The sequence below is a fragment of the Ascaphus truei genome, chromosome 5 (genome assembly GCF_040206685.1).
Source record: "Ascaphus truei isolate aAscTru1 chromosome 5, aAscTru1.hap1, whole genome shotgun sequence".
Classification (NCBI taxonomy): Eukaryota; Metazoa; Chordata; class Amphibia; order Anura; family Ascaphidae; genus Ascaphus; species Ascaphus truei.
In genome coordinates, this window is record NC_134487.1 from 155415925 (window position 1) to 155438104 (window position 22180).

At 42.0% G+C, this 22180-nt stretch overlaps 1 protein-coding gene across 5 annotated transcripts in view; it reads left to right on the forward strand.

Annotated features, from left to right (window-relative positions):
- The window catches only part of SHROOM1 (shroom family member 1), a 103410-nt gene extending 81765 nt beyond the window's left edge, over positions 1–21645 (forward strand). For all 5 annotated transcript variants that reach the window (XM_075601096.1, XM_075601097.1, XM_075601095.1 and 2 more), the window contains 7 exons: positions 1393–4090; positions 6180–6241; positions 8451–9068; positions 9712–10290; positions 12193–12304; positions 14185–14457; positions 20989–21645. In XM_075601096.1, coding sequence (XP_075457211.1) covers positions 1496–4090; positions 6180–6241; positions 8451–9068; positions 9712–10290; positions 12193–12304; positions 14185–14457; positions 20989–21243 — 4494 coding nt within the window. In that variant the 5' untranslated portion in view covers positions 1393–1495 and the 3' untranslated portion in view covers positions 21244–21645. The remainder of the gene's footprint in view (positions 1–1392; positions 4091–6179; positions 6242–8450; positions 9069–9711; positions 10291–12192; positions 12305–14184; positions 14458–20988) is intronic.
- Positions 21646–22180: the final 535 nt, after the last annotated feature.

Consider the following 22180-nt stretch of genomic DNA (forward strand, 5'->3'; position numbering starts at 1 on the left):
AAAATTATGGGTCAAAAAGCCTAACTTTTTTAAAGCACATACACAAACAATCTATACCGTATGCAAGAGACTTTACTATCAAGGGCAGAAGAAAGTACAAAAATGGTGCAGTGTATCAAAGCACAATTTTGTTTGTGTTGATGCAGAAAACTAGACTAGCGTCAGTAGTGATCAGAATACATTTTTTTTAATAAAATACCATCATTTTTAGAGCCATAATCCCTGCTTCTCACTATATATTTTTAGAACTATGTTTTTCCGCATGATCTAGGTGGAGCACGTTAGTAGCAACAGTATTCCTGCCATGTCAGTAAATAAAGCAAAATATGACGTTTTTCTTGCTCATTTGCATTATACCGTACAATTGGCTCATCTAATCGCGTACTGCTGATGAGTCTTTTTACCTCTCCCAAAAACGCAGAAGGCAAACAGATTAATATTTACAGAAAAGGGGGTGACTAGAGGAAAGACCATAACGATCAAATCTGTTTAGGTAATGTGAGAAGGTGTTCTGTAGGGTTAGAATGATGTAAGTGCAATAAGTATTTCCTTGTGTTGCATGTTTCTCACAAGGGTAGGGTCTGGAATATAAACTGTGGCTAACACGAGTTGTTATCTTTAAGAAATGTATGGTGCTGAAAATACTGAAAACAAGTTCAATTATGAATATAGATCTTTATTTATATAGTGCCCACAGCTGTACTTGGCACTTTACAAAAGAGACAATACAGAACAGGGAATTATAGTACAGTGAGTGCAACAAATAAGATCAGACAATAGAAAAGGAAATCCCTGCCCCAGAGAGCTTACAATCTAAGTGCTATGATAGGAAATCCCTGCCCCGGTGCGCTTACAATCTAAGTGCTATGATAGGAGACTTACAGAGACAGCAATTGAGGGAATAAGTGCAGTAGATGTCAGTCATTGCTAGGAGTGACTGTGGGTGTGGGATAGTAGCCACGAGTCTAGGCTATTGGGGCACTTTATTTAAGAGGTGCGTTTTAAGGTCTGTCTAAAAGGTGGGGAGGGAAGGTGCTTTGCATATGCCGAGTTTAACAGTAGATAGGGGTTCCACGAATGTAGAAAAAAAAACGGTGCACAGCCGAACAAAGCAACAGCTGGACTATGTGACCATAGAAAAATATTTATTAGTTAAAAAGCATGACAGTAGAGTCCTGGCGGATTCCCTAACGCGTTTCACGCATGGAGCGCTTTATCAAAGGCGTGTGTGAGTGAGTGTAAGGGTCAATGAGGGTTTAAGGTGAGTGAGATCAGTAGAGGTGAAAGAGATGGAAAGGAGACAGTTATGGTTAAACACAGGTGATGAGCAGGGGCCTAACGGGAGATCAAAGCAATTGATATTGATGTGATCTATTTCCATTCTCCCTCCAGGTACATACATTTTGGGATGCGAAAAAGGAAATGATCACATTTATATGAGAACATAGAGGAATTTGAAATCGACCGCTCATCTTTCCAAAGTCTTGTCTTCGTAATGTCTTCTTTTGGCAATCACATTGAAAGATGGAGCATGAACAATACTACAGGTGGCATTGCAGAACTTATGCACCCAATGACCTCTGATGATTACCCTGAAAGGTTATCACCAGTAAAATCTATTGCTACCATAGTGGACTCTGCTTACAGTTCATTTTCAGGTAGTTCGTATGTTCCAGAAAATTACCAAACAGCCTCATTCCTAACTGAGCGTTATCATCTGAATGACGAACAACTATCCTACATGGACTCAGAGTATGTCAAAGCTATTTATAACCCCAGTGCAAATTTGTACCAGAATATAAATTCTGAAGATGGTTCTTCTCATGCTGAGTTACCTGGAAGCAGTACTATTCACACTTTAGGGTGTAACACTACATCAGAAGTGTCTCCTCAGCCACCAACCCCACCAGCAAGACTCGATAGCTATATTGCCCTTCAAAACTTTGACCAGCCAAAAGGGAACTCTAGTTATGGGGATCACTTCAGTCAAAATGTTAAATTGAGTCTCCCAAGTGACGGCATCCTTTTTGCACCTGACCATAAAACAAGCCGAGGTAATTGGCAAACACGTGTGAAAGAGAGTGTGCAAGGAGAAGTACATAAAGAGCACAATCCATCCTATAGTATGGAAAATGACTGCTTTACAAGATCGTTTCTTCTATTTGAATATCTTAAGTCAGATGGTGTGACCAAGACTCAAGATGCTCTGTGCACTGAAAAGTCTCTCCACAATTCTAAAATTGAAGAACAAATGAACCCTAAATCCTCTCACCCACCACATCTCGGTGATGAGGTGAATTGCACTTCTAAAAACAAACATTACTCCCAGATGAACACACAAATATTTAAGGGAATGGACATGCAAGGTAAAACCCCACAGATTAGAGACAAAGATGGTAATTTTCCCAGTGAACACTTTAACATCCCAACAGAAAATGAATTGAAGCAAAATGAATACCAAGCACAGATCAGCACAAAACGTTCCCTGAGTGAGTTTGTGCCAGAGAGACTCGGTGTTCATGAAAATAAAGGTGGCTGTTGGATCATGAAACCAGGTAACGAAACTCATTGTTGCAATTCTGCAGGAACAAAGGATGAGGAAGTAGGGGAGTTGGTGCTCAATCAACCACACAAAGAACAAAAGCCACCCCTGTTCCAGAATGATAAGGCAGACAGTGCGTCTGAAAATCATGGGCAATGTGATATAAGACGCAAACAGCTCCTTACAAAAGCCAGCCAAATATTTTACTGTGGACCTAACAAAGATGTTTTAACCAAAGCCACTAGAACTTTGAATCATGAAAATGAAAATCATGGAGGCACTAAAACTCTTAACCTTAGAAAAGATGCTACAATAAAACCTCTGCCCCTGTTATCAAAACAACATGAGCCTCAAAAGTCTAAAGGCCATCCTTTCTGTGACTTAACCAGTGAGAAGATTAACAAGGCAACAACCCCTATGCTCTATCACCTTGCTGGAGGGAGGCATTTCACACCCATTCTGAGTTGTACAAACCAGGCTAAGCAACAAGAGAAAGGTCTTGAATTGAAGACCTTTCAAAGAGTGGGCAACGTTTTTATACCACAGCCCACTGAGGTCCAAAAAGATAGCAAACCACATCAAAAGAATATAAGTCAACCACAACTTGCTGATAATATTGAGAATCACTGCGGTGATGATGAGGCACCTGGAAGCCAAACCTTTTCAGCGGAGGAATGTTTAATGCATGATTATAGGGAAAAGCTTAAGTTTGCCCAGAAGAAAGTCCTGAGAGAAACCTCTTTTAAACGAAAGGACTTGCAGATGAGTTTGCCTGGGAGATTAAAGCTGAATCCTTCTAAAAGACCTTCTATTGATCATTTACGGTCATATTCTCTATCCAGTGCAAATGAAGTACAACTTAAAAGCTCAGTTGGCACCAGCAACAAAAAAGACAAAGTGGAAAAGCCCACTGTTTCTCAAATAGGGAGGAGAAAAAGGATCACAAAGGAGCAAAGGAAGCTGTGTTACTCTGAGCCAGAGAAACTAGACCAACTTGGCATACACAATTCTGCGTTTACATGGAGGGAGAAAGGTGCAGGCTCCACTCAAAATGAGATGAGTGATTCTGGTATGAAGGGGAACAGTCCTATGTCTCAAGAAAACAAAGAACGAGCCCTCTCATCTTCAAGTCTTTCCAAGACAGAACTAAAGCAAATGCAACATAATGCACTTATTCAATACATGGAACGGAAGACAAGTCAAAGGCCCAATAGCGCTCAGCCAGCTGTCATGCAGAGGACATCAGTGATGAGAAGATATCCTGAATGGAATTGTATCTCAAGTGAAACACCAAGTAATGATGTCTCCCAAACTTATTTAACTAGGAGATCAGCTGGCACGTCTTCCTCTTATGATGCAACACTAACATGGAACGATATAATCATGAAGAGTTCTGTTCTTGGCGAGACTGTGCATTCAGCAGACCAATCTGGTGGAGAAAATTGCTTGACTTACGTTGATCAGTGCACTTCTAAAGGCAACCACAAATATTCAGACTCTTCCCCAACTATTTGCCAAGAAAAATCAAAGTTAACTCATCTTGTTCAGGTATGGTACTGAAAACAGGTGTTTGTGCATTGTCTCCAGAATAGCTGTACAATGACATAATGTATGTGCTTCAGGTAGTTTGCTAGAGTGGGTACCTTTTTGATTGCTTTCACCAAATGTGAATCATTAGATACATATGATTTGAAATCTCTGTTTAATTCAGATTCCTACAGAATTAAGAGCTTTGAGTACTGTATTTGAAGTTTTGATATTGAGCTGTCATTTGGTTGAGATTGGTTATACAGTAGTTACACTGGAATTTGTTTCTTATGAAGAAGAACACAAGATGTTTTTTTAATATCTTTTAGCAGCAACATTAAAATAAAAATGCGTATTGTACGGTGAGTAAACTATAGCGTACAATAAGATGAATCCTTTTTTCAGATGGTAAGCAATATTGAGATATAGACAGAATAGGCTGGGTACTGTACTTTGGAATTTAGCATCTGTCACAGGTAGATCCTGAGCTCATCTGACCGATACATTGTACTTTGCAATGAATCCCAGCTGCCCTTGGGATTTTTCATGTGGATAGCCTAGCTCAGAAGCAATTTAGTTAGCGAAAGCTGGAAATCTTGTCATAAATAGTCCTGAAAGCGTATGAAGCATTTATAGAGGAGGGGAATACCAGTGAGCATTGGAGCAAATGGGCTAGTGAGGTATAAAAGAGCCTTGTTCGAATAGAAGTGGAATTTACAGGTAGGTACAAGATGAGCAACAGAATTGGCAGTAGTATCTGGTATAGCTAACATTTTCTCTGCCAGAGAGGCCAGCAACATACTGTTTAACAATGAATGGGTTGGAAAGCCGACAGTGGGCGTGAAAGGAGCGATTCTCACGCCTGTTCAGAACTAAATGAAGAAGTAGGGTCTTTTTAGCTCAGTGGCTGACAATGCAGCAGGTCTGAGACAGTCTGCTCTATGATGTCACAGCTATTAGCAGGGTTCAGCTGTGCGCAATCCTCTGCTTGGCTGTGCATTAGATACCCTGACGATGTAAAAAATAAAAAATAGCTTCAAACACACTTGTCATCCCATTAGGAAGCTGAGGTAAATGCTTCCAAAGCTATGCTGAGCACAGCCATATCTGCACCATGTGTTGCCATTATGGTTATGCAGATGATCATAGCTGACATTGTTATGGGGAAGAAGAGCGGTAAGGTGATAAGACTGTATGCAAATAATTAATAGGAATTAACCAACGACACAAAATTGCCCCTATGTGATTGTGCCCTGGATTGTGGGGGTGTCTTCAGGCTCCTCCTTTTCCCATATCCGTATTTTCTCCCAATTCGCCCTCAGCCTGCTCAATTAGTTTTTACTCCCTCCCCCCTCCCATCCTCCACCCAATAGGGACACGCTTGGTAGACATACCTGTTTCTAAGTGGCATAAGCAAAAGTTTTTATCTGTAAACGGTATTCCTTTTTTTGGGGGGGGGTCAATCTACAATCCTACGGGTATACACACACAACACAAATATATGTATACTGTATGTATTCATTTTTGAGCTGTAAAAAAATATTGGGGATAAAGAATTCTACTCTTTTTATATTTTTGGTAAATGTATTTTCACAAAACGATCACATGGATTGCAGGGATAGTTGTTAGAAACGTATTATGTACAGCTATTTAGTGGAGACTTAATTTTGATATCTACAGTAATACGAAACGTAGCCATGGAAGCCGTTTTGTAAATGAAAAGCCAACAACTAAACTGTTCTTCACTTTATCATCTGTGTCACATGTAATAACTTAATCCAGATCTGTTGCATCGTCTAACCAAGACCCTCACTGGCACAATCGGGGTATAACAGGAGTACAGCACCTCGATGCTTAGAGACATGTTCCAAAGATTCATCTAAAGCCAACTGAATGGCAAAAGGGTTTATTATACATCTCCCCAATGTTTTCCTTTCTTGGGTACTAATTCTATATAGTCTAAAGCAGATGTTCGGCCCGTTTTCATCTTAAAATGTCTCAAATGGCTACTTTGCACAATATAAAGAATAAGCCCTTCGTGTTTCTTGCATTACAAGTAAAGCTATGGTACCATCTGATGGTTGATTAAGTGCATTTTGATCCCTTTCAGGTCTTAAATGGATGTGTGGCTTTTTCAGACTCAGGGGAGTGTAGTAACCCTGCATTTAACAGGTAAGAAAAAATGTACTGCTGCATTCTGTTGTCACTTGATGTAATATTGTACAGTCTCACCAGTTCTAAAGGAAATCTGTACTGCATAGCTTGCAATGTGTACTGGATTTGCTAAATGTCATGATTTTGGGATAGAATGCACTCTACTCCTAGATCAGAGCAGAAATCTTTGCTACTTGTTCATATATCAAAAACAGTGTGGTGCTCTAAAAAACAAAGGCAGATAACGCAAGATATAGAGCAAAAATACTCAATGGAGTACTCTTCAGATATCTTGATATATTGTACACGTGAATAATAATGTAAATGTCCAAGTCTGCCGTAATTGCTGAAAAAAATCCTACTAAGCACTGTGGTAAGGATTTAACACACACTGGTGTCCAGACCTGTATACATCACTGTAGAATGGGTAACTTAAATGGTATATAGGGCAATAGCCAAGGACTCACGTGAATGTGCAGCGTCCTGGTATGATGACACCTTTGTCCTGGGGTACTGGCAGGAGAAATAATTAGAGCGTTCCCATGTATAAAAGGCTGTGGTAATATAATAGATCATAAACAACATACAAGGGCAAGTAGCCCACACCTACGCGTTTCACGCCGAGGCTCCTCGGCGTGAAACACGTAGATGTGGGCTACTTGCCCTTGTATGTTGTTTTTAAGATCCATTAAGTTACCACAGCCTTTTATCCATGGGAATGCTCTCTCTAATTATTTCTCCTGCATGGAAGTAGTGTCCTGCTTTTTCCTCTTTGTTTTTCGTACTTGTTCATATATGCTGTAACCATAACTACCAGTGGTACCATAAATTGGGATCTCCAAAGCACCATAACAGCACTAAATTTATCAGTACCATCCAATATAGCGCACGTGTTAAATATATGGCGCAAAAGACAAGTGAAAGGCCCAATAGCTTCGCAAGCTGCTATGCAGAGTGCATTCGTGGAGAAGACCTCCTGAATGGAATTGCATCTTAAGGGAAGCAGACCATTCCGTTACATTGCTAGCAGTAATCCATTTAGTTTCCTCTTAAAGCACCAGTCTCCACAAAATAAAAATCGGGGGAGGGAATTTTAAAATGAAATACCTTAAAAGAGGGGGGTGGGGGAGTGGGGGCGGGGGCAACGTGGCTGTAGCGGTGAATAAGGTGAAAGAAATTAAAATAGTAAATAAATATATATGTATACAGCATGGATTCTAGATTGTAAGCTGTCATGAGCCCCCCATTTGCTTTTGTGTCTTTGCATGCTTGTCCTTATTTAGTATGTCATTTTGTTTATGTGGATAGGTTTCAATCACACATTATATAAGTTATGGTGGGTAACAAAAGTGACAAAAAAACCCCACCATGTTTATGTACAGTAACTGATATAATCCTGTTCCCCCATTGTACCACGCTGCAGGATATGTTGGCACTTTATAAATAAACAATGAGAATAATAATAATAATGGATTTCTGCTTTACATGAGGGATCTATTATAACTGGCTTGCTTGTTTACCAGTAACAGATCCAAGGTAGTTGTGTTATTCCTAATCTTGTAGCACCACCTTCTGGCCAGTTGGATAACAAAGTATTGAGTCCTTCAGTGAAACCAAAAGCATTCATTTATCAGATCTGTAGTGACATACAGTTATAAAGAGGCCTCAACACAAATGTGATTATACATTGTACCATGAGGATTCACATTGTCAGGTTACATGTTATCGGGTTTCACATGTGTCAATGAGAACAATGGAGGGATTCCATTAATATTGTTCTCACAGAACAGCACTGAATGCACAGTCCGATTTTGCCTCTAGCCATTACTGGCTCTTTCCAACAACCATTGGTGAAAGTGCTGTTAAAAGGTAGTGTTACTGTGCTCAGTTTCAGGATGGCCTGATTCTGTTAAAAATTAGGAAAAGCTCTCCTGATCCCATATTTTAAAACTTTGTTATATTTTATGTAATAAATAATCATTTTTTGTTGTTGTAATAATGAGTCTTACAGTATATATTAACAAATAGTGATATTAACTACCATCAAACTTTAATCATTGCAAATTACCTATATGAAAAAACAAGATTGAGTTATAAATAAGGTAATGTTTTTGAAATGGGACTTTCGTAAATGTTGGTAATTGTAAGTAGTTGGCACATCAAAGGAAAATCATAACTAGCTAGAGTTGTATCTACTTGAGATTAATGTCTCCCCCTCTAATTACAGATTGAATGTAACAGAAGAAGACACTTCTGCTGTTGAGAAGGAGAGCGTTTGCACAGCTAGAGGCAGAGGGAAGTCAATGGAAGAATTAGGAACTACAGATATAATAAGACCTTCAGTGCTGAGCCAAAGCACTGATCAGCTTTACCACATGAAAGGGCCTGTGATATTGCCAGAGCATTCAAGCGGTACAGCTGTGCTCCACCAAGACAAACTGCAGACCAACACTGATAATGAGTCAGGAAAGCTGCCCAGACAAACAAGTAAAGAAGATCTTCTGGGGCCCCAAAGATCAGATGCTGCACACTCTGCACAAGAAAAACATTCTAGGCCTTTGCAGGCAACTGCCGTGTCCTCAAGCACAGATCAGTCCTGCTCTTCCCCCTCTTCTTTAGAGCTCTACCTTGGGGCTTCCAAGCAATTGCAGTCTTTTGAAGCAGAAGATGAGGTCTTCTTTCATCCCATCACCACCAGAATGGAAATGCCCAGTAGGACTACCCCTATACCTCAGGACGATGCCAGCAAACCACTATGTAATGGGCAGGAGGCCCCGTCACCTCTCCTCGTCTTACCCTGCCACATTCAATTAGAACAACAGACTAAGAATGAATCCACACCAAGGTAATGACTGCAGTAATTGCCTGACTCGTGGCTTTCTGCTTTTAATAGCCAACCCTATTAAACAACAGTAGCACTGTATAAAAATGTTATATTCCCTAATGTTTAAATAATTCCAATAATTATAATGCAAACTGTCTGCTGCAGATGTCTTTTTCTGTCGCTTGGATAATATTTGACGTGCCTCACAAATCAATCTATGAGCTTTCATGTACATCAAGTCCTTCATAGGTAGCTTAATCTGTGTTGCATTTCAGCCAGAAAAATAAAGATGCAACAGAATGAAAATGAATATTGAAAATACATTGTTATATATGTATATGTAGCTTTTCTAGCTGTTCACAGCTTTGCTGCTTGTGTTAGCACTGGCTTCGTGACATACTTTTGAAATTCTGCACATTTCTATTATGTCACCTTCAGTTGTAGATGAATATAAGGAATCATTGATTTATCAGTAATTAAGTAAATATAAAGAGCTGCTATATTTATTCTCTATTACTGATCCATAATGTATTTTGTTGTAGTTTCAGCGACCTGTGTTTATCACCATTGAAGCTATGCAGGTCATGTGGGTTGGATATGTGCTCTTTTTTTAAATGGTTTGCTTGGCTCTCAGTAGTGATCCAAGATCATTTTTGAATTTTAGCTTTGAAACCTTTGAAAGATATCTTCCAGAAGATGGGAAGGAGGTGAGAACTGAAAAAGATTATCCTTCTCAAAGTTCAGCGCTCAGTAATCCGCCTGGCTGTGGAGGAGACCATCAAAATCTTGGAGCAGAAAGAGGAGTAAAATCAGGTGAAGATCAGTCAATGGGTAACTCACAGCAGGAAGAATTAAGCCACATTCCTTCCATCCAGGTGATCCCAATGAATTGTATACAAACATCACAATCCCTTTTTGGCCAAGGTAAGCATGATGGAAATGGTGAAGCAGCAGGACAGACATCCATGGCCAGCATGCAGAAAAGCCGTGATCCAGAAAGGGAAGCAGACTTGCCCAGAGTGAAGTTGAAATCCTCTGAAGATCAGAGAAGTGAGGAGCTAGTTAAAGAAATAATTGCCAAAGACAAATCTCTAGTTGACATTCTTCAGCCCCTTCCTGTAAGAGAATCTGCAATGGATCTCATGAAAAGCCTGTTCCCTGCTGACATTTCTGCAATGGAAAAGTCCAGAAATAGAGGACTTCTAAAGAAAGAGGAGGATGGCATCAATCCAAGGAATAGGAAGTAAGTTAAAAAAAAATAAAAAAAAAATAAACAATCCTTTTGCTATTGTTATGTTTACATAGTAACTGTGTCTATACTGTTAGATGTCACCATAAAAGATGCCAAGGTCCAGAATACACCTTATGGAAAAAATATAGCTGGAAACATTTGTAAAAAATTTGCAAAAACAATGTTCTTACAAGTCCATGTCCAGATGGAATATGACAGACAACATTATGTGATGTTTTATTTTTAACTTATTTTGAACTCGACTTTACGTAGATTTGTCAGAATACTTAATTACTGTAGATTAATGCAAAGCGCAACCAAAAATAACACAATAGGGGGAAATGGAAAGTAAAAATGTTTTGTACAGTATGTACTGTATATAATATACATTGTGTTCACTATAAAACTGCTAGATTGAGTTGCTGTTTCATGCAGCTCCTAATGTTGTACGCAGCACCTTAAAGCATCAATTCACACTGCACATTAAAAAAACAGATGCTATTTATTTACTTTTTAAAAAGATCTTGTGGAGATCTAAGGGCATCTTGTGTCAAACTGCAAACTGGTGCAGGAACGCAGAAGAATGATCAAAGAGAAATACTCTAAATAAAAACGCTTTTTTCCCTCTGATCTATTTTTTGTACCAGATTTTCCCAAGGGGAACTGTGATACATTACTCCTCCATTAGGAAAGATAAATTAACATTGAACCACTTCAGTTCCCTTATAACCTTCAGTGAACGCCACCAGGGCCTGCACACCAGGGGCCCTTATGACATTTAGAGAATGTTGGGGCTTTGATGCTCTTTTACTAGGAGAGAAAGCATTTACTGCTCTCCAGGAGCTGATAATCTGAATGGTGGTGCTGCCTGATTCCAGGCATCAAAACTGTTATTTGGGGGGGGAGGGGGAGAAGGGATGGGGGGTTATTTTTCAGGGTCATTTTTTAGCAAAACTGACTTAGCACCTCCTCTTCATCTTGTATCGCTCTGCGTCAGTGTATCAGAGTCTTTGCTCCAGTTTGTGCCTGTTGTGCAATCTCACACAGGCAGCCAGAAAATTACCTTTTCTAGACAATTTAACAATGTTATTTGCTTTCTAAACTAATGTAAATGTCCTAAAATCAAAGATTTTGCTTCTTTTTGTTTTTCTTGTTACAAATGTCCTCATTCAGAGATCCCTATGAAACAGTTTGTCAATCGAGTCTTTTCTTGACCCTGTCTATAACAGACAACCAATGAAAATAAAGGAAGGGGGGCGGAGGCTCTGGCTGTGCAAACACACAGTGACATCAGACATAAAGGGAGAAGCCGGAGGAAATCAAACTCCTCCCAAGTCTCGGGTCACCATGTTTACAAACGATTAAATAAAAACTATTTTTAAAAACTCTATATGTAAGAATTTGGTGTTAAAAAAACAAACCCCCCCTCACCCCCTCAGATTTCTGCCCTATGAGCTTGAGATTTGTGAAATATCATTAGCAGCTTCGCTACACACACTGTAATCATTTTTGTGCATTTACCTGAAGTGCCATAAATTGCTCTGGGTAATAATTTGAGCCTAATGTTACAAGATTGATTTTTTTTTTTTTTTTACATTTGCTGTGACCAAAAAAATATAATTTATTATTATTATTATTATTATTATTATTACTATTATTATTATAGTTACAATTTCACTTTATTTCCTAGATAGAAAGGATGCCCTTAAAGTCTCTCTTAAGATACTGTGATTTTGTAAACGGGACCTGTACATTCTTGGCATTCTGTAAGTGTTGCATACGTCATGCTCTGAATATTCTTCGTACGAGTTGGGCTCTTGATTACTTATTTTTTCCTGGAAAGCAACCAGCAGTGTATTGTGTATAAGGTGTCATGCTCACTGCATGTACTGTACTTGTGTTTATGTTCAATAGGTTGGACCTTGAAATCACATCAAAACTGCCTACCAAAGCCATATTACTGCTCCAAAAGCACAATATCCATAAACCGGATGGTGAATACATAGATGACATCACTTCAAAGAAAGTAGGTGGCAAACCAGTTACTTCTGGTCATTTTAAAGCTGCTGTTATAAATACCCAGAATTCTGCAGTTCTGAACCTTTGTATTGCATTGAATGAGAAGGGCTGAGAAACCTGTGGAAGCCTCATACTAATGGATACTTTTTGTGGCTGTTATACATAGTAACTTAAATTAGATGGGACACAACCAGCCATGTACCTGTAACACCTTTTAACTATTACTTTTAACATTTGTTACATATATTTTAGATTAGGGTTAGGACAGGTGAAGTGCCCATCTGCATGTAAACCAAAAGGAAATTACTCTTCCCACTTAATACAGGTATATTAAAGTACATCAAAGAGGGGGTTCTTCGCGGAAGATGTAGAAATATAATATAGACTCGCAAAACCCCAAATAGAGGCAGGGAAAATTTAAATCTTCCAGAAAATGGGCACAAATGTAGTCAGGAATTATTTATTTTTAAATGTTTATCAAAAAGTAAAAAGCAAAAGCGAGGTTCCTAGATGACAATAGTAAAGTTCATATATGTGGATAATAGAAGTACATGCAGAGGCAAAACAAGATCACTGGAACCAGCAGAGAATCCACCAGTAGAAAGGCCTATGGGGCGGGACGCAGCTAGAGCGAAACGCACGTTTTTTGCCTGGTGCAAGGTCCTGGATGTACGTTCGGTGTGAACAGGGCGGCCACGAGACACCAGACTAAATTAACTCCGGACCGGTTTTGCTGTTTGGAAGTGAGATTGGCGAAACTATTGCAGCAACACTAATCTTTTGACCCAAGGATACTGAAATATCAACTTTATTGCCCTTTTTTTGGAGACACATTTATAGATTTATCTATTTCTCTGGACATTGTTGGCAATCGTTGTACAGTCATTTCTCTGGATCTATGTACTGAGCAATATCGTATCCGTAGGATTTGTGTGTCGTACCCGTGTACCTAGGCCGCTCTATTGGTGGATTCTCTGCTGATTCCACAATGACTTCTTTTTGCCCCTACATTTACTTGCATTTTGCATGAACTTTATTGTTATCAAGGGACCTCAATGTTGCTGTTTAAAAAAAAAAAAAAAAATCATTAAGCACCATTGTTACTTTGTTGAATATATTCATGTATTTGAATATTATTTTATTTTTTTCGGACTCCATTTTTGCCCCCTTTTTTTTAAAGCTTTAATTTCCTCCGGCTCTATTTACGGTTTTGCTAGTATCCATCATTTTAGATTGGCAATAGGGCAAATATGATTGGCATTTGGAAAGTACCAATACCTCATTTTAAAGTTGGGAGATGGTAATGGGGCATCATCTGCCAGCAGAAATGAGGATATTGTAATGTTGAAATGTTGGTAATAAGTGCAAAGTTTCAAACCGAGTTAAATTTACATTTCTAAGAGCCTTTCTCAAAATTATATTACATCAATATTTCTCAGAAAGAGATAAAAACTGTTGAATTTCATAATGAAAAATAGATGATCAAGATGAAAACTAAAAGAAAAGATGAATTAGGCCGTAACACCCACCTAATGTCACTGGAACTGTAACCGAGGCTAATCTGCATTGACTTCTGCTTCTCCTTCTCCTTGAACAGCACATACCTATGTATGGAATTGGGAACCAAAGCATAGTGCATTAAATGCTTGATTTGTATTACTTATGTCTTCAGTCTCCGCTTCTAAGAAGGCTATAAGAATCAAGGCCAGCTTCCCATACTATACGTCAGGGGTGCGCAAATTCACCTACTGTACATGCGTTCCCCGTCTCCTCTCCCCTGCGGCTCGTACCCCCCCCCCCCCTCTGCACGGCTCCAGTGTCCAGCGCACCCCCCACTTTGCTCACCCCTGCTATACATCATTCCTCACGTTATGCTGTTTTTTTCAGATGGAGCTTATTTCCAACATCCATTCAAAATTAGAGGCTCTCTGGGGTCAGAGGGAATTTCTCCTGTCTGACATTCATGAAAACATGACTCGGGGCAGAGATCTGGAGGCAATGGTGAAAGGGATCTCCAAGCCCAATGAGTATGAGCGTTACATGATGTTTATTGGAGATCTGGAGAAAGTCGTGAGCCTGCTCTTCTGCCTGTCCATGCGTCTGGCTCGTGTAGAAAACGCGATGAGCAAGATTGATGACAATACAGATGCTGAAGAGAGGGTAAGCCAGGGGAAAATAATATCTTTAATAATAACTATTTAATATACGGTAGCGCTTTTCTCCCAATGGGACTCGAAACGCTTCACAATGACAGTATAGTGTGCGGTATGCAGCACTGCACACAGAATGTTACAGGCACAGTCCCTGCGCAGGTGAGCTTACCGTCTTGTCTGTTTGGTGCCCGAGGCACAGGGAGATAAAGTGCTCTGCCCAAGGTCACAAGAAGCTGACACCGGGATTTCAATCAGGTTTCAAATTCGGCATCATTGTTTTCAGAGTCAGAGCCTTTACTCACTGAGCCACTCCTTCAACCACTGTCCATATCAAATGTAAATGTTCTTGTGTTCTTAATAATACTCTGAGGCATTTGCTGCCAAAATAAGACAACTTGTGTATTAAACAAAAGCAAATGACCATTAACCACAGACATTTCTACAACTACTTCCAAAAACAAACTATGCCCATACCACGTTGCATACCTGGAAAAAAAATAATAATAATTTGCAGTACACAATGTTTGTGAACATGTTTTTTTTTTTAATGCAGCAAATACACACCTCTAGGTATATTGCTGAAAATACACAAACACACACACACACACACACTGTGTGTGTGTGTGTCAAAAGGAGTGCTACTGAGCGTGGCAAATGTATACAACAAAAAGACAGGGGAGCCCAATGCTACATCCAATTGATAAAACATATATGGTAATAATAAGTATAAAGTACAAATACTTCAATAATAATATTTCCTTGGTTATTTAGTTAAACCCTTTGGCCAAAGCGTCATAAACCTGCATACCAACAACAAGGTATAACCAAAATGAATGTAGGTCCTACACTACACTGTGAACCTTTCCTTTTACTTCAGTATGAGGGGAAACAACCATAATAGGGCCTGTCCATCCAGCAAATTGAGAAAACCTCCCAAGTTAAAACGAAAAAAAAAAAAAACTTATTACCATATGTGTTTTGTCAATTGGATGTAGCATTGGGCACCCCTGTCTTTTGTGATATTGCTGAAAATGTGTGTGTGCTTTTTTTAAAATTTTATTTTGAAGCCTGTCACATTTTTTATTTTCGTTTTATTTTGTAAGCCACGTTTAACGTTTTCTGTAAGCATTACTATTTTAAAGTCCCCACATTTTCTCTACCCATCTAAAACAGAGGTTACTGTATGTAAATAAATTAACATTTGTTGAATGGAACCTAATAATAAGTGCGAGTTTCATTCAGTCCCATAGTATAGAAATCTGTAGTGTGGGCACACCAGAGACTAATGTAGGAACCCCTGTGTGTCATATTTAGAAGATACTCTGGCGAACTGCAGACAACATGTTGATTGTCCCTTTGTCATTCCTATGTTCCTGATTAATAAATACAAACCACTACAACCAGTTGGTGCTATTGTACCGAAATCCCTTCTCTGTTAAAGGTGTGTGAAGTGCTTTACAGGCAGCAAGGTATGGAATAGCTATGAATTTAGATCCCAGGCATGTCGCAGAGCTGCCACGTTTAAAACCAAACAAAATAAAAATCTTCGTTTTTATCCTTGGAACAGAGGAGCAAGGACCATACCAAAGCAGAATGAATGTTTTCTCGAGTGAAACATGAACAGTTGATGAAAATGATGTAAATAATGCATCTGCATTCTGTACAGGTTGCCCTGTTCTGGTTGTTCAGAGTAATATAAGGGGGATATCCTTATAGCATGTATTTATATTATTTATTTATCAAATGTTTTACCAGGAAGTAATACATTGAGAGGTACCTCTAGTTTTCAATTATGCCCCGGGCACAGAGTTGTGATGACAGATACATGTTACAAATACATGGGTATACATTAAAGTAATTTAGAACACATTATTTAAAAGACCTGTGTGTGTGTATATATATACATTGGTATACTGGTATTTATACATACACACATATACATATATGATGTAGCATTGGTGCTTTTTGTAATCTTGTGTTGTATACATTAGGTCACTACCCTATTGTGAGATTTATGTGTGTGTGTGTGTGTTTGGGTTCTGAGCTTGCAGGAACTGGGTGTACAAAACAAATTGCCAAAGAGAAGCTAAACCATGCACACCATTACAAATGTCCCGTCATTTAATTAATTACGTTACAAACCATAAGAGACTAGATATTATGTTACAAAATCTTCATATGATAAAGTGAAAAGAAGCAAAAGGTGACACACTGTGAGTGCTCATTTGCATGCCATTACCCAGAATCCCTGTCTTCATTGTATTGTATTGTATGTCTTTATTTATATAGCGCCATTAATGTACATAGCGCTTCACAGTAGTAATACATGTGGTAATCAAATAAATAACAGATAATATAAATAACAGAACATGGGAATAAGTGCTTTAGACATAAACGTAACATTAAGGAAGAGGAGTCCCTGCCCCGAGGAGCTTACAGTCTAATTGGTAGGTAGGGAGAACGTACAGAGACAGTAGGAGGGAGACATTGGAAGCACTGTATGCTCAGAGATAATGGGGAGCAGGGTTGCAGACCTGTCGGAGACATGTGAATGTGCTCACAAGTGATATTTTTCATTTGCTGTAATAATGTGTAAACAGAGATTACTCATTACCAAAAGTAAGTTTCATCAGGCAGGTAGGGTTGCCAGGTGACTTGTCCAAAAATACTGGACACAATGCTAAAATATGCGAGACCACCTCCAATAAAAAATACATCCACGCGCCCCCCGAATACATATAAAAAATACCCCCCCCAATACATAAAAAAATACCCCCACCTCCCCCAATACATATAAAAATACCCCCACCCCCAATACATATATAAAAAAAATACACCCCAACACCCCCACTACATACAAAAATACACCCCAACACCCCCACTACATACAAAAATACACCCCAACACCCCACTACATATAAAAATATACCTCAACCCCCCAATACATATAAAAAATACCCCAATCCCCCCAATACATATAAAAAATACCCCAACCCCCCCCAATACATGCAGGATGGGGGGTGGACCGGTGGCTTAGGGTGGGACGGTGGCTGCGTGAGGGCCGGTGACATTTGGTGAGCCATTGGCTGATGGAGGGTCGGTGGCTGCGGGGAGGGGGGGCGTTGCTGCTGCCGGTCCTGGCTGTCCCCTGCTGCAGGCTTCTGCCTCACTGTCTGTCCCACGCCGAGGTGTCTGATGCTGATGTCATGTGCGCCGGAAGATTAGCCCAGCTGACTTCCGGTGTTGACATCAGAGAGACCCGGCGCGCCCGTCGGCTGCAGACACCTCTGTCTTGGACAGACGGTGAGGGAGAAGTCTACAGCAGGGGAGAGCCGGGACTGGCAGCAAGTGCTGTGACCTGTGGCCGGCCCCCCACAGCCACCCTGCGCTCGGAGAGAGGTAATACCGGACACATACATGTCCGGTATTACCTTTCATTTTATACCGGACGCAGGGGCAAAATACCGGGCTGTCCGGTTCAAAACCAGACACCTGGCAACCCTACAGGCAGGCAAAAGAATGGCTATTTATGCAAGTTGTTATTTATGAGAAGAAAATATTTGATCACATGACCTTATCTTAACCTTTTCTCTGGTTTTAATGTTTTTGAATCGCTGAAGGTTATGATGCAGCACATAAAAATAACAAATAAATGTGTCGCCTGCAAGTGTTGGTCAAATCGTTGTGCTAATAACTGCAGGCAGAAGTGGGCGCTATTTAATCAGATCAAATCTGATACACAGAGCATGTAATACTGTGATCCATCAAGCTAACCACTATTCAGAGGTTCTCAAACTTTTCCTCAGTGGTAACAATTGTGTGGAGGATCATCAGACTTAAGTGGCTTTGTCCATCAGAAACATTTCTATATATGTATATATGTATAATATATAGGAACTGCCCCGTCAACACTGGTATACTGGTATCTATACATGAATTTTCACTGGCTTCAGTGATAACTAATGGCAACTACAGTTTGTGCACCCCATGTCTAGATCAATAGTTCCCAAAGTGGGGGGCGGGAGAATTTCCAGGGGGTGCGCGGCGGCTACAGAGGTCCTGCGCTCTCTGCCGAGGCACTTAAATTAACCGCGTGAGGCCTCTGTAGCTTCTCCTACCTGATCTACGGTGATCTAGTGCCTTGCACTAACCTGAAGAGTGGAATTGAAATGAAGGTGCTATTTTAGTGCATTGAAGATCTTGTAGTACATTTGAAAGAACTTTTATCATTACAATTTTCATAGATGTAATTAATTTGACAACATTGCAGTGGTAAATGCAATTGTGAATGTAGCCAGTTTTATAGGATCTCTTGATTTTAACCTTAATCATTGTGTGTATATACAGTGGCTCCTTGTGGGGTAACAAGGTTAAGAGTTTGAAAAGCTATTTTAGCAAAGGTGATCTTCTACTTTTTAACCATCGGTTCCATCCGCAGTAAAGACTTAGCCCTGCGTCAAGACCTTTGTGCCATGCATAACACTGTACTCACCGGGTGTGCTGCCCTCACTATATTCCACTCCCCCTAACCTCGCATTGTGTATGTGTACATAATACAGTGATGGGCAACATGATATAATTAAAGGGCTGCATGTGCTACCCCATGTCAACCTACCCCAAGTCCACTCCATCCAGTCCACCGCCACCTCTCTGGAGAGAAGGATAGATTCTTGGGCCTGGGTCAAAAGTTGACTTCGGGGGAGAGGGGGATAATGGCGATGTCTCTATTTCTCTAATCCACCTCCCTTTTCCTCTCTCTCCCTCCATCCCACTATCTCTCCATCTCTCTTGCTCCCCCTCTCCCTCTTTCTCCCCCACTCTCTCGCTCTCTCTCTCGCTCTCTCATCTCCTCTGCCCTCCCCCTCTTCCTTCCCCTATTCCTTCCTTCCCTTATTCCTTCCTTCCCCCATGCCCCTTCCTTCCTCTCCCCTATTCCTTCCCCCCTCTCCTCCCCCTCCTTCCCTCTCCTCCCCCTCTCTTCCGTCCCCCTTTCCCCACTCCCCCCTTCCCCATTACCTCTTTCCCCCTTACACTTCCCCCGTCCCCCCTTACCCTCCCCCTCTCCTCCCCTCTCTTCCGTCCCCCCTTCCATCTTCCCCCCTTCCCCCGTCCCCCCTTCTCCCTCCTCTCCTCCGCCCCTTTTCCCCCCATGCACACTCCCTCTTTCCCCCCGCTCACACTTCCTCTTTCCCTCCTCTCCCCCCAAACACCCACCCCCCCATCTTCCCCCTCCTTCCCTCCTCCTCATACCCCTCCTTCCCTCCCCCTCATACCCCTCCTTCCCTCCCCCTCATACCCCTCTTTCACCCCTCCTCTCTTCCCCCCTCTCCTCCCCATCCCCTCTACTGTCTCCTCCCTCTCCTCCCCTCCCCCAACCTCCTTTCCTCCTCCCCCCACCTCCTCTTTTTCTTCCCCCATCTCCTCTCCCTCCTTCCTCCCCCTCTTTCCCCTTTCCACCCTCTCCTCCCTTCTTTCTTCTCCCCTCATTCCCCCCTCCCATCTTTTCCCCTTTCTCCCTCCTACTTCCCTCTCCTTCCCCGCTTTCCCCCCTCTCCTCCCCCCTCCCTGTCCCCTCTCCTCTCCTTCCCCCATCTCCGCCTCTCCCCTCCCCGTCCCCTCTCCTCTCCTCTCCTTCCCCCCTCCTTCCCTCCGCCTCCCCTCTCCTCCCCCCTCCTCCCTCTCCTTCCTCTTTCCCCCCCCCCTCCCCGCTTTCCCCCCTTCCCCCCTTTTCTCCTCCCCCCTCTTCTCCTCCCCCCCTTCTCCTCCTCACCTCCCTATTTCCCCCCTCCTCCCTCCTCCCCTCTCCTTCCCCTCCCCCTCTCCCCTTCCCTCTCTCCCCCCTGCCCCCACCTCACCTCTCATCTCTCCCCTTCCCCACCTCCCACTTCCCCCTGTTCCTTTCCTCTCCTTCCCCCCTTCTCCTTCCCACTCCTCCTTCCCTCTCCTCCCCCTCCCTCCTTCCCTCTCCTCCCCCCCTCCTTCCCTCTCCCCCCATCTTCCCTCTTCCTCCTCCCTCTCCTTTCCTCTTTCTCCCTATCCTCTCCCCCTCCCTCTTCCTCCACGCCCTCTTTCCATTCCCCCCTCTTTCCATTCCCCCCTCCACGCCCACCCTCTTTCCACCTCCCCTCTTTTCCTCCCTTCCCACTCCTCCCCCCCCTCCTTCCCTCTCCTCCCCCTCTTTCCCTCTCCTCCCCCCTCCTTCCCTCTTCCTCATCCCCCCCATCTTCCCTCTCCTCTCCCCCCCTTCCTTCCCTCTCCTCTCCCCCTTTCTTCCCTCTCCTCTCCCCCCCCCCCTTTCTTCCCTCTCCTCTCCCCCACCTTTCTTCCCTCTCCTCTCCCCCCACCTTTCTTCCCTCTCCTCTCCCCCTCTTCCTTCCCTCTCCTCTCTCAGCACCCACTGGTAGACCTTTTAACAACCTGTTCTGGAGAACCGGTGGGAACTTTTAACTAATGCAACTCAAGCGTATGAAGCCGAGTGAAACTGCAGCTGACGGCCTTTGTCTTTCATGACCTTCTGGTTACTTTTTTTACTTCACAGCAATCCCTGAAGCAGCGTCACAGCCTTCTGTCCAGGCAGAGAGAAGATGCCAAAGACTTGAAGGAGAATCTGGACCGCAGGGAGCGTGTGGTCACGGGTATCCTGGCCAAGTACCTGAGTGAGCATCAGCTTCAGGACTACAAATACTTTGTGAGACTGAAAACATCCTTCCTGATTGAGCAGAAAGACCTTGAGGAGAAGATAAAATGTCACGAGGAACAGTTAGAGAGTATTCACAACAGCATTCCTCCTTAATTAGCCAGCAGACGGCAAACCCCGTTTCTCACTGGCAGTAGCTGCCACGACTGAAAGGCCCTTTGGGCTTTGTATTATTGAAATTTGTATGTGTTGATTATGCTGCTGCTAAGACATAACAGGATTAATTCTCCTTATCCCAAATGTAGGCCGGACTCGCTAAAAGCATTTGTGACACTGTGTTAATCAGGCTCAACGGGCAGAAATGTAGCACAAAAAAAAAGACGTTGAGCTGGTTGACGAAGGAGGTGCAGGCCGGATAAATAAAATGCTGTGCCTTTTTTGTTTTGACTTGTTATCAATGTTTTGTCCTTATCAATGTTACAAGTAACAGTGTGTCCTTGTCATCTGGATCCCAGGTTGACCAGATTATTTCAATAAAAACAATATTTTCTTTCCGTGCAGGGGTTTTTGTGCCAGTTTGTGTAAGTATGGGCGCAGTTTCAATTAACCTCTTTGTCACTGAAAGGGTCTGTAGCTCTTTGCTTGGGTGATGTGCTGCCTACTCCTCTCTCTCTCTCTCTCTCTCTCTCTCTCTCTCTCTCTCTCTCTCTCTCTCTCTCTCTCTCTGTATATAACCCATTCAGTGATGGAGAAGTAAAGATCTGTGTGCGCAATAAAACAGCCAGGTATGAATTTTTTCGTTTAGGCCGCGCTTATAGTGCCACCGTCGTGTGCGCTTATAGAAGAAGCGACGCAACGGCTTGGTCGCGATCGCTGGAAGTCAATTTGATTTTTCCAGCAACTGCGGCGTGACGTCGCTGTCGCCGGCGACGGCACTGTAAGCGCAGCCTTAGAGTATTGAGTAGATGTGCTTATTCCAGCACAGGCTGTTCTTACCTGGTGCTCTGTGGATGTCCGCTGGTGTCTATTGCTGGTTGAGCTGTGTGGGTTCTCTGTCCTTGATATGCTGTCTACTTCAGCTGGGAATCCAGAA